This window comes from Sorghum bicolor, chromosome 2 (genome assembly GCF_000003195.3).
Source record: "Sorghum bicolor cultivar BTx623 chromosome 2, Sorghum_bicolor_NCBIv3, whole genome shotgun sequence".
Lineage (NCBI taxonomy): Eukaryota > Viridiplantae > Streptophyta > Magnoliopsida > Poales > Poaceae > Sorghum > Sorghum bicolor.
In genome coordinates this window covers 74,427,679-74,440,948 of record NC_012871.2, presented here as the reverse complement: position 1 = coordinate 74,440,948, position 13,270 = coordinate 74,427,679, and the positions used below count along the sequence as shown (strand labels likewise).

Sequence of the window (13,270 nt, the reverse complement as noted above, 5' to 3'; positions counted from 1 at the left end):
GGGGCAACCTTATTAACCATGGCCATGCCAGCACACTTGTGTGTGACACGCTTAGCAAGCCTACCACAAACATCATTGATAAAATCGCATGTGTGTGTCCATAGATTAATAGATCTAAAGTTCACAATTCCCAAATCACATACAAATTAACACTCATAGCCACAAATCATTCCCATTCATCCTCCATGTTCCATGGATTCTTTTTGTAGTGGGTCGGGGAGACTGGAGACCTCACACCTGTTTGTCTGGTTACTTTAGCTTATCACACCATAGTTACGGCCGCGCTGCAGGTTTGGTGATGAAATAGTTCGCCAGACTTTTTGTTGTAAAAATCTGATGCAAAACACTACAGACAAGTTTGAGCAACTGTGGCACGCAAAGCTACGGGTATGAACCGAACGCCAGACCAAGCGAGTCAACGCACTAGACTTTAGGTGTGGTAAGTTCTGGCTACATACCAATCAGGCACCTTATCTCACCAAACACTAAATCTTGGTCCGTGGAGGATGCATTCATCATTGGCACATATAGCACATCGAGCATGAGAAGTCATTGCATGTCCATCATGGGATCAATTAGGGTGAACATGAGGAGGTTCGAAGGAGCCATGTAGAGAGCAATTAGAGAGCGAGCAGCGGTATTGTATGACTTTCCACTAATGTAGAATTGTAGAGGGGAGTGGCTTCAGTGGAGATAGAGGGATAAGGAGGTCAGGAGGACGACAATAACAACATACCAACATGCGGGTAAGGCCATACATGGATTGTGGGTGAGAGGTTGAGCCCTCATTAACAAGATGGAATGTTATAATGTTACGCTCGTCCTTTACACTACGAGCTAAGGAAGTGTCCTAGACAATAGACATCATCTGCTCTTTGCTAGATTGCTGGGGCTTTGCTCCACTCCTCCGCTCTCCGTCCATCACATCAAATAAAATCAAATTCAGGGAAGGGAAGACAAACTCCTCTCACTCCGCCTAAAAGCACACAGGTCTAAGAAAGGGTTCTCCTTGCGTAAGTGGACTGAGTCAAAATATATAGCACTAAAAACACACAGAACCTGTCTTGATTTCAAGAATTGGGTTGAATCAAAACCATACTATGTTGCTTGTTTAAGTCTATTCTATTTGGAACTACAAATGACAATTCCAATCAATTCTAATGAAAAAAAATCAAGAATCCTGAAAAATGGAATGGTCACATCCGTCAGCATAATAACCATTGATAATGGTTGAGCCTGCTGTCATAAGGCGCTGATGCTCGCAAAGATCAAGTAGGAAGCGTATGAGTACAAAGAGTTGGCCTTTGTAATCCTGGTTACACAGATTTTAAATCTCTCTTATCTATGATTTTTTTTGAGGAAGTATACGAAATTAACAAAATTGGCAGCCCGTGTTAAATGAATAAAAAAAAGGTGGAGGCCTGCTTTTTTAGATTAGGGCTCAACATTTGATGGGCCAACTTGGATTGGGCCAGCCTTACCAAAAGTCGGTTGAGCCCAAGTCGGTTCGTCGCTCTCCAACCAATCTCGTCAGACATCATCCGCTCTCGCGCCGCGAAGCGCTCTCGCATTCGTTTTCCATCCATCCGTCAGATCGAATCAAATCAGTTTCAGGGAGGGGAAGGCAAACCCCTAGGCCCTAACCCACCACTCACTCCACCGCGACGAGTCCTCCGCCGCCGGAGAGCGCGAGGAGGACCCTTCCTCGACCTGCCGCACAACCAAAGGTATACCGAGTCTCTGCTCTCTCTCCCACACTGCCGCTCCTCTTCTGCCACCCTATTGCGCTGCGTTGTCTCGGCTCTCCAGATTAGATGGCTAGGGTTTTCAGATTCGATAAATTGTCCTGCTGATTCCGCCTCACCTTCCGCCGTTGCAGCTCCCATGGCCAACCTCGGCGGCGGCGCCGAGGCGCACGCGCGGTTCAAGCAGTACGAGTACCGCGCCAACTCCAGCCTCGTCCTCACCACCGACTCCCGCCCGCGCGACACCCACGAGCCTACCGGTGAGCCCGAGACGCTCTGGGGCAGGATCGACCCCAGGTCCTTCGGCGACCGCGCCGTCCAGAACAAGCCGCCCGAGCTCGAGGAGAAGCTCTCCAAGTCGCGCACCAAGAAGTCTAAGCGCGACGCTGCTGCTGCGGCGGACCCCGCCGACCTCCCCCGTCGCGACGCCAAGCGCAGGCGCCGCGCCGCTTCTACCCAGGAGGTCTCCGTCCTCTCCCTCACCGACGACGCCGTCTACAAGCCCCAGACCAAGGAGACGCGCGCTGCCTACGAGGCCCTGCTCAGCCTCATCCAGCAGCAGCTTGGCGGCCAGCCCCTTGACGTCCTCGCCGGGGCAGCTGATGAGGTGCTTGCCACGCTCAAGAATGACAAGGTCAAGAACCCTGATAAGAAGAAGGACATTGAGCAGCTGCTCAACCCTATCTCCAGCCAGCTCTTTGACCAGCTTGTCTCCATCGGCAAGCTCATCACCGACTTCCATGATGCGGCGGCCGGTGACGCTGCCGGTGTGCCTTCTGCCGATGGCACGGACACCACCCTGGATGATGATGTTGGTGTTGCTGTCGAGTTTGAAGAAGATGAAGATGAGGAGAGTGATTTTGATCAGGTACACATTTATTTAAACGATCCTGCCATCCTACTACTTGGCTTTGACCCCGACATTACTTGCTTACCACCGTATGTTTGTGTTCGTGCCTACCAGGTGCAAGATGACCTGGATGAGGATGATGAAGATGACATGGCTGAGTTGAATGGTCCTGGAGGTATGCAGATGGGCGGCGAGTTAGACGATGATGACATGCAGAACGCCAACCAGGGGCTGGCCGTCAATGTTCAGGACATCGATGCTTACTGGCTCCAGAGGAAGATATCCCAGGCATATGGGGATGGGGACATTGATGCCCAGCAGAGCCAGAAGCTTGCCGAGGATATCTTGAAGATCATTGCTGAGGGCGACGATAGAGACGTCGAGAATCGCCTTGTCATGCTCTTGGACTATGAGAAGTTTGATCTCATTAAGTTGCTGCTGCGCAACCGTCTCAAGATTGTTTGGTGCACCCGCTTAGCCAGGGCCGAAGATCAGGAACAGAGGAAGAAGATAGAGGAAGAGATGGCAAGTGACCCAAGTTTGGCTCCAATATTGGAGCAGCTACATGCAACCAGAGCATCTGCAAAGGAGAGGCAGAAGAACCTGGAGAAAAGTATCAGGGACGAGGCGAAGAGGCTCCTCAACAATGATGCTGGCGCTGATGGTGCCAGGGACCGCAGGGCAGCTGAGCGGGACATGGAGAGTGGATGGCTGAAAGGACAGAGACAGCTGCTTGATCTCGAAAGCCTCTCGTTCCATCAGGGTGGTCTCTTTATGGCTAACAAGAAATGTGAACTGCCGACTGGATCGTTTAGAACCCCTCATAAGGGGTATGAGGAGGTTCATGTGCCAGCACTGAAGGCTAAGCCCTATGAAACATCGGAGAAGATTGTCAAGATATCTGATATGCCAGAGTTCGCACGGTCAGCTTTCGATGGGATGACCCAGCTGAACAGAGTTCAGAGCAGGGTCTATGATACTGCTCTTTTCAAACCAGACAATATCCTTCTCTGTGCTCCGACTGGTGCTGGCAAAACAAATGTGGCTGTGCTTACCATCCTTCAGCAGATCGGTCTGCATATGCAGGATGATGGGCAGTTTGATAATACCAAGTACAAAATTGTCTATGTGGCCCCGATGAAAGCGTTGGTTGCTGAAGTCGTTGGAAACTTGTCGAATCGTTTGGCAGGTTACAATGTTACTGTTAGGGAGCTCAGTGGAGACCAGAACTTGACCAAGCAACAGATTGATGAAACACAGATTATCGTCACGACACCTGAGAAATGGGATATTGTGACCAGGAAATCAGGGGACAGAACCTATACCCAAATGGTGAAGCTGTTAATCATTGATGAGATCCATCTGCTACATGATAACAGAGGGCCTGTTCTGGAGAGCATTGTTGCTAGGACAGTCAGGCAGATTGAGACGACCAAGGAGCATATTCGTCTGGTTGGGCTCTCTGCGACTCTACCAAACTATGAAGATGTTGCATTATTCTTGCGTGTTCGCAAAGAAAGCCTCTTCTATTTTGACAACAGTTACCGACCTTGCCCTCTTGCTCAGCAATACATTGGGATCACTGTGAGGAAGCCACTACAGAGGATGCAGTTGATGAATGAGATCTGTTACGAGAAGGTTATGGCTGCCGCTGGTAAGCATCAAGTGCTGATATTTGTACACTCAAGGAAGGAGACGGCAAAGACTGCCAAAGCCATCAGAGATACGGCGTTGGCAAATGACACAGTCAGCCGCTTTCTGAAGAACGAGAGTGCAAGCCAAGAGATCCTTGGCACTCATGCTGAACTTGTCAAAAACAATGATCTTAAAGACCTTTTGCCTTATGGGTTTGCTATTCATCATGCTGGGATGGCAAGAGTTGACCGTGAGCTTGTTGAGGAGCTTTTTGCTGACAAGCACATTCAAGTACTTGTATCCACTGCTACCCTTGCATGGGGTGTCAATTTGCCTGCACATACTGTTATCATAAAGGGTACGCAGATTTACAACCCAGAAAAAGGTGCTTGGACAGAACTAAGCCCTCTGGATGTTATGCAGATGCTTGGTCGTGCAGGAAGGCCTCAGTATGATACACATGGAGAGGGAATAATCTTGACTGGCCACAGTGAATTGCAGTTCTACCTGTCTCTTATGAACCAGCAGTTGCCTATTGAGAGTCAGTTCATATCCAAATTGGCTGATCAATTGAATGCAGAAATTGTTCTGGGGACTATTCAGAATGCTCGTGAAGCATGCTCGTGGCTTGGCTATACTTACCTCTATATTCGGATGCTCCGCAATCCAACATTGTATGGTTTGCCAGCAGATATCTTGGAGAGTGATAAAACGCTTGATGAAAGGAGAGCTGATTTGGTAAGTGAATTGCGTTTTTGAAGTTCTGTGGTAGTTTGCTTTTGCTCGTCCTTGTTCTGCTTTATTTCTCAATATTGTTTTGGTCCTTGCCTGTGCTAATGTAATCTGGTTGCTAAAGTATCATCTTATTTCGCTAATCTATTTCAAGAGGTCACCTGCTCCATAGGTTCTCACAACTGCACGTGCAAAATATTTCGTAACTGCTTTTACAGTTTTGTAGTTAATAAAAGTATTAACCTGCATCATTTATCAATAGCTCTCTGCAGTAGGACATACTTAGCACTAAGAGATGTTCACTCTGTGGGGGCACAGTTTTAAATGCTATTAAAAAAACATTTACTTTCAGTGCCTAAATGCTGCTCTACTAGGGCAGTTGTATCCTTAGCTAATTACCAGAGGTACATTAAGTACTTGCAGTGTAGGATGACGTCGTCTTATTGTTCCTTTTCCTTTGTTGCTGCATGTGTAGTGGTTTTATTACCATCGCATACTTGTATTTAGCACCCTTTTACATGCATTTGTAATGATAATGCCATCTGGGTTATGCAAGGCATATAATGACCCAGGGTCGTAGCTATCCCTTGCTTGTATTACCACATGCAAATTATATGTGGTACTACCTCTGTCCCAAAAAAAGAATGTCATTCTAGATTTCCATTAAATCAAACATTCTTAAGTTTGACAAGGTTCGTAAAAAATATTATCAGCATTTGTAAAATATATTCCATGCTTGATCTAATGGTACCTATTATGCATCATAAATATTAGATTTTTTTTAATATATTTGGTCAGACCTGAGATTGTTGACTCCTTGAAAAGTGAGAGTCCCATTTTTTTTTGGTGTGGAGGGAGTATTTGACATGTGCATATTAATAATAATGTAGCGTGGGTAATGATAGACGTATTGAAATGACAATTTTCTTCTCATAGGTACACATATTGAATGCATGTAATTTTTGTTTCGATAGAGACACATTACAACTTGTACAAGAATTTTGTTTCAGAAAGTATAATATCTATATCTGTATTTATGCAAACATGACTTGAAGGAAATGATACTGAGAAGATGTAGGTTGCTGATATAAAATCCTGTTTTGCTGAAGTATTTTGCTGAATAGAAGAAGTTTTGGGCTTGCAATTATTCCATACCAGTCGTTGATTTTACCACTCCATGATATTGCATAGATATTGTTGATGTTACAGCATATCTGTCTATTATGTTCTTGATCTTTTGTATTTTTGTTCTGCTGCAGATACATTCCGCTGCAAATCTACTGGATAGGAACAATCTGATAAAGTATGACAGGAAAACAGGATACTTTCAAGTTACTGACCTGGGAAGGATTGCCAGTTATTACTATATCAGTCATGGAACTATTTCAACATACAATGAGTACCTAAAACCTACAATGGGTGATATCGAACTGTGCCGACTGTTTTCTCTTAGTGAAGAATTTAAGTATGTCGGTGTCAGGCTTGATGAGAAAATGGAACTGGCTAAGCTTTTGGATCGTGTACCAATACCCGTGAAAGAGAGCTTGGAGGAACCAAGTGCAAAGATCAACGTTCTGCTGCAAGCATATATTTCTAGGTTGAAACTGGAAGGCCTTTCTCTTAGTTCTGATATGGTCTACATCAGACAGGTAGTGCCATTTTTCTGTGTCAACTATATTTATAATTTGTTTGCATGGTTTCACCTACTTACTGCTCTTTTTGAACCTGAGTTTCTTGCTTATATTGTATTGTATATAGTTAATGTTTTCCCCCTTCTGTAATGCAGAGTGCTGGCCGTCTCTTACGAGCACTATTTGAGATTGTTTTGAAGAGGGGATGGGCTCAACTAGCAGAGAAAGCGCTGAATCTTTGCAAGATGGTCGATAAACAAATGTGGAGTGTTCAAACTCCCTTGCGGCAGTTTACTGGAATTCCAAAGGAGATCTTGATGAAACTCGAGAAGAAGGAGTTGGCTTGGGAGAGGTACTACGATCTGTCCTCACAAGAAATTGGTGAACTGATCCGCTATCCCAAGATGGGGAGGCAGCTGCACAAGTGCATCCACCAGTTACCAAAGCTGAATCTTTCAGCCCATGTCCAGCCCATTACTCGTACAGTTTTGGGTTTTGAGCTGACAATTACACCTGATTTTCAGTGGGATGATAAGGTACATGGATATGTGGAGCCCTTTTGGGTTATTGTTGAGGATAATGATGGCGAGTACATTCTTCACCATGAATATTTCATGCTTAAGAAACAGTATGTTGATGAAGATCATACATTGAACTTCACAGTGCCGATATATGAGCCACTGCCTCCTCAGTATTTCATTCGTGTTGTGTCTGACAAGTGGCTTGGTTCTCAGACAATTCTCCCTGTCTGCTTTAGGCACTTAATTCTACCAGAAAAATATGCTCCACCAACTGAATTGCTTGATCTGCAGCCTCTGCCTGTTAGTGCATTGAGAAATGCAAGATATGAGGGCCTCTATAGTGCTTTTAAGCATTTCAATCCCATCCAAACTCAAGTATTCACTGTCTTGTATAACAGTGATGACAGCGTGTTGGTTGCTGCACCAACTGGCAGTGGGAAGACGATATGTGCGGAGTTTGCTATACTAAGGAACCACCAGAGGGCAGTGTCTGGTGAGAGCAACATGCGGGTTGTTTATATAGCTCCCATCGAAGGTCTTGCAAAAGAAAGATACAGGGACTGGGAGCGGAAATTTGGAGAGTTTGCCAAGGTAGTCGAGCTCACTGGTGAAACAGCAGCTGATTTGAAGCTTCTGGATAAAGGTGAGATCATAATCAGTACTCCTGAAAAGTGGGATGCACTGTCTCGCCGGTGGAAACAGCGAAAGCACATCCAACAGGTCAGCTTATTCATAGTTGATGAACTTCATCTACTTGGATCTGATAAGGGACATGTTTTGGAAGTCATTGTATCTAGGATGAGGCGCATTTCCAGTCACATTGGCAGTAACATACGGATCGTAGCACTTTCAGCATCACTTGCTAATGCTAAAGATCTCGGTGAATGGATTGGTGCCACTTCTCATGGCCTTTTCAACTTCCCTCCAGCAGTGAGACCTGTGCCATTGGAAATTCATATCCAGGGTGTGGATATAGCAAACTTTGAGGCAAGGATGCAAGCAATGACAAAGCCTACCTACACTGCCATCACACAGCATGCAAAGAACAGTAAACCTGCCCTGGTGTATGTACCAACAAGGAAGCATGCAAGGTTGACTGCACTGGACTTGTGTGCGTACTCTAGTGTTGAGGGTGCTGGAACACCATTTCTTCTTGGGTCAGAAGATGAGATGGATACTTTCACCAGAGGTGTCGAAGAAGAGACGCTTAAGAATACACTTAAATGTGGTGTAGGCTATTTGCATGAGGGTCTAAGTGAGCTTGATCAGGAACTTGTAACCCAGTTGTTCCTTGGTGGGAGGATCCAAGTGTGTGTTGCAAGCAGCACAATGTGTTGGGGAAGACCATTGCCTGCTCATTTGGTTGTTGTCATGGGGACTCAGTATTATGATGGCCGGGAGAATGCTCACACCGATTATCCAATTACAGATCTGCTTCAAATGATGGGTCACGCCAGCAGACCACTTCAAGATAACTCAGGGAAATGTGTTATATTGTGTCATGCACCTCGCAAAGAGTACTACAAGAAGTTCCTTTTTGAGGCCTTCCCTGTCGAGAGCAATCTTCACCATTTCTTGCATGATCACATGAATGCTGAGGTGGTGGTTGGTGTTGTAGAAAATAAGCAAGATGCTGTGGATTATCTTACTTGGACTTTCATGTATCGGCGGTTGACAAAGAATCCTAACTTCTACAATCTTCAGGGTGTAAGTCACAGGCATCTGTCAGATCATCTTTCTGAGCTAGTTGAGACTGTCCTGAATGATCTTGAATCAAGCAAGTGTGTGGCTATAGAGGAGGACATGTACCTGAAGCCCCTCAACCTTGGCCTTATTGCTTCATACTACTATATTAGCTACACAACTATTGAGCGTTTTAGTTCTATGCTGACCCAGAAGACTAAGGTGAAAGGACTCCTAGAGATTCTAGCATCTGCTTCAGAATATGCAGAGCTTCCGGGTCGTCCTGGTGAGGAAGAATTCATTGAGAGGCTTGTTCGCCACCAGAGGTTCTCTATCGAGAAACCCAAGTATGGCGATCCACATGTGAAGGCCAATGCTCTACTGCAAGCCCATTTTTCAAGGCACACAGTGGTCGGGAACCTGGCAGCTGATCAGCGTGAGATTCTCCTTTCTGCTCATAGGTTGCTCCAGGCAATGGTTGATGTTATATCCAGCAATGGTTGGCTTAGTCTTGCTCTTAGTGCAATGGAGCTGAGTCAAATGGTGACACAAGGCATGTGGGATCGGGATTCTGTGCTGCTTCAAGTTCCACACTTCACAAAGGACTTGGCTCGGAGGTGCCAGGAAAATGAAGGGAAGCCCATTGAGAGTATCTTTGATCTTGCTGAGATGGGTGTCGATGAGATGCGGGATCTCTTACAGCTATCAAACTCTCAGCTGCAAGACATTATTGAATTCTTTAAGCGGTTCCCAAATGTTGATATGACCTATGAGGTCCGTGAGGGTGATGATATAACTGCTGGTGACAATGTAACCGTGCAGGTAACTCTGGAGCGTGACATGACTAATGTGTCATCTGAGGTTGGTCCAGTTCATGCGCCAAGGTTTCCCAAGCCTAAGGAAGAAGGCTGGTGGCTGGTTATTGGCGACAGCTCCACAAACCAGTTACTGGCAATCAAAAGAGTGGCACTCCAGAAGAGGGCGAGAGTGAAACTTGAGTTCTCTGCTCCTGCAGAGGCTGGGAGAAAGGATTACATGATTTACTTAATGTCAGACTCTTACTTGGGCTGCGATCAGGAGTATGAGTTCACCGTTGATGTCAAGGATGCTGGAGGGGATTGATGATGAAGGCTGTGACACCAGGTCGCATAGAAGCAGTAGAACTTCGAGTGTGTATTGTTACACGATATTAGTATTTTGGAACATTATGTGTTGTAACCTCTGAACTTGTGGAATCTGTAGCTTATTTTGGATGTTAACTGGTGCACTTTGGGAGTTGCTGTCTTATCCTATTCTGGTATTATTGTAAGGATAACGCTTGGTTATACTTGAGCCAGAGTATTTTGGATCAACTTGTTGCTTCCATAAGCTTGCTGCTGCTGTAATGTTTGATTTTAGTGACATGCAGTAAAATGTTTTAACCTGTTGTTGCACTAATGGTGTTGATGTTTTAACCTGTTCTATTTGCAGGATAGGACTGCTTATATGTTTCTGTTGTTTCCATCTATCTTCCTACAAAGATGGTGGATATGGATGGATGCCTTCCAGCATTGGCCGTTCAAATTTACCAGGTGTTTTGTCGATACTGTGACACTGAATATTTTTGCAGTGCTGATCATCTGAACTGTCCAACAAGAACTATAAACAAATGTATTGCTGCTTCCCAGGCTTGGTTACACAAGCTTTGCTTTGCGTGAGAATGTATTAATTGCGAACTGAAGTGACATTTGTTCATGGTTAAGATATTTAAATTTTTTACTGCAGCATTTAAGGTTAGTAAATCGGACATAGCTGGTTAAATGTTTCTCAAGTCAAATAATTTGTTGACCGTGTTTAGTTTATTGTCCGGTTAAATTTCTTTTCCAATGCGTGCTTTTCTGGCGTTGAGTAATCATGCACACCAACAGAACAAATACCAGCGTCAAAGATTGCGTACTCGAATAGCTCTCGAAAGGTAAGGTCTTTTGCTTGAACTTCAGAAAGTAGATAAACTATGTGGCATTCGAAACTTTTCATTTCAACCCAATAGAATAAGTATGTCTCACATAAGTGTTCCAAATATGATCCTAACTAGAATTGTAAAAGGACATTGTATATGATTAGATATTTTTTCAAACCAAGGAACATTCTCCATTTCCATTTGTGTTGTAGTGGAAATTTGTATATGATGAAACTAGATGCATAGATATTCACCAGGTGCTTACAAAAAGAACAACTCAAGCTAAGTAATGTTTCTCTGATTTAGTACTCCCAAAAAGAAACAGGCAGTGAATTATCTTTAAAGAAATCTTGTGGGCAGAGCTTATTGGTAGAAGGTGAACCTGTGAATTAGTGTTGTGTTGCACCATTATCTAATACTCACCTCATTCAAAGTATAAGATTTTTTTTGTTTTTTTAGATATATAACTTTTGCTATGTATTTAGATATACACTATATCTGACCCATAGTAAAAACAATGTATCTAGAAAATTCAAAACGTTATGTCATCGCTGGAGAGACAGCTGGTGTGAGGGGCAGCTCTTGCTGCTATATCCTGTCCTTTACATATTACAGGTATATGGTGTGTGCAATACTGAAATTTGAAGAATGCCGCAGATCCTGTTTTTTTTTCGAGAACTGAGTTTCCACTCATCTTGAACCCTTTAGAATAAGTTGTTGGTGCATGCATAAATCATGTCTAATTGGACAAATATCATTTGTTTGTTGCACTTATGCACCTTGTTTCAGATTGTAACATTCTTCCTCCACGAGGTGAGACCCGCTTACATCTGACAGCTTTTGTAGGACATGGACTGGGCTTCCAGAAAAAAAGTTGCAACTTATTAATATGAGTATTCTATTAATCCTATTAAACCCCTGCGCAACTAAGACACACGCCCGTGAAACCGCAAGAGTCAGCTTTGATACCATTCTATAACGTCTCGCCTCCACGAGGCTGGACCCGCTTACATATGACAGCTTGTGTATGACAAACTGTCCTCACATACGAATACCAGTCTTTTCTGCGCATTTTGTCCTCACTCGTACGCACCCGGGAGAAACTTTTCGGTCCGTCACCCATCCCTAAATTTCTTCTCTCTAGGTCAGCACGCTTAACTTTAGAGTTCTTTGAAGATAACTTTCTGAAAAAGAAATTGCAACTTGTTAGTATAAGTATCATATTAATCCTGTTAAGCTCTAGGCCAGGATATTACACAAATGCTCCATGTTTTCAGGTCTCGAAGCATATGTTGGAGATTTGCTTCTTTAGACAGCTTTGCATGGGCCTGCCTCCGAATGGCAGGCACGAATGATACAACAGTTTCACTACTAACAGTTGAATGTCGGATTGTCTAGCTGTCCTGGATTGAATTTATTGTTGTCTTAATGGATATGCAAGCATGATAACTTATATGTTGTTCTAAATCTCTATGAATCTAGAAACTTTTGCTTGCATTGTATTATTTTGTCTAAGTATCGGAACTGATAACATTCGAGATTATGCAGGATTATACATAAAAGGTCTTTTTTTGGCTCTCTCTTTATCCCTATGTCTCTTATCCCTAGGAGGCCTTCCTCTACTAGCAGGTTTCTTCAAAAAACTCTATCTATTCTGATGTGGATGGCAAGCAGGCTTATATTCCTTGGTTTCAATAGGACTTCTTACCAGCGTTGTTTCTATCTACTATTATCTAAAAATAATCAAGTGGTGGTGGTGGACAAAACCAAAGATTTTAGACAGACGCTCAATTTTCTGAAATAACGCTCAATTTACGAACTTCAATTGTCTATGACCAGACAAAACCAAGAAATAACCTCCAATATTTGAAAATCTGGTGGTGGTGGAGGGATATGTCAAACTGTCTTCAAACTTGAATAGATCTTGACATGGCACTTGGCACTTGTCTATATCTAAAATTTACACCTCCAATTTAATTTTTTTTACCAAGTTGTAGTTTGCGGGATCTTGCTGGTGGTTATCGCAGTCAGCAACTTTTTCGGCACTGTGGAAACACTGGTACTAAAACTAAGGCTCGAAGCAAAGATGAAGAGAGCAAAGAACCGACATCATCAAAATTAACAAAGGCGTCATCATCGTGTTCCTTGAAACAAGGATGCTGACACCATCTCTTTTTTGTGGATCCTTTAACATTTTTGTTTGCTTGTAGTTCTCTGTTTTGGTGATTGGTCTACATAACACGTTGAACACAATTTGAAGTTGATATTAACCTACATAACACGACGGATGAAACAAAATTTGCTCTTTCTCAGATGAAAATTGTGAGTTTGTGATGTATCCTTCTGTCTAAAATCTTTGGGTTCTGAAATAGACAATTGAAGTGGTGAAAAAAGGAAAAAAAGGACAATTGTAGCTGCTAGATGAGTTTATCTTGTGTATACATATACGAGTAAAATAATTCTATCTGTCTTAACTAAATACGGGTACATGTACCCATTCGCAACGGCGAGCTTGGGCGATCGGTGGGTAGATC

At 43.7% G+C, this 13,270-nt stretch overlaps 1 protein-coding gene and 1 pseudogene across 1 annotated transcript; both read left to right on the top strand.

Annotated features, from left to right (window-relative positions):
• LOC8063540 (DExH-box ATP-dependent RNA helicase DExH12) lies at positions 1,567–10,175 on the top strand. The gene is made up of 5 exons (XM_002463213.2): positions 1,567–1,727; positions 1,880–2,613; positions 2,710–4,968; positions 6,222–6,611; positions 6,749–10,175. Exons 2-5 carry the CDS (start codon positions 1,885–1,887, stop codon positions 9,917–9,919), a joined length of 6,549 nt encoding a protein of 2,182 aa, XP_002463258.1. The 5' UTR covers positions 1,567–1,727; positions 1,880–1,884; the 3' UTR covers positions 9,920–10,175.
• On the top strand, positions 9,919–12,858 carry LOC110432794 (annotated as a pseudogene).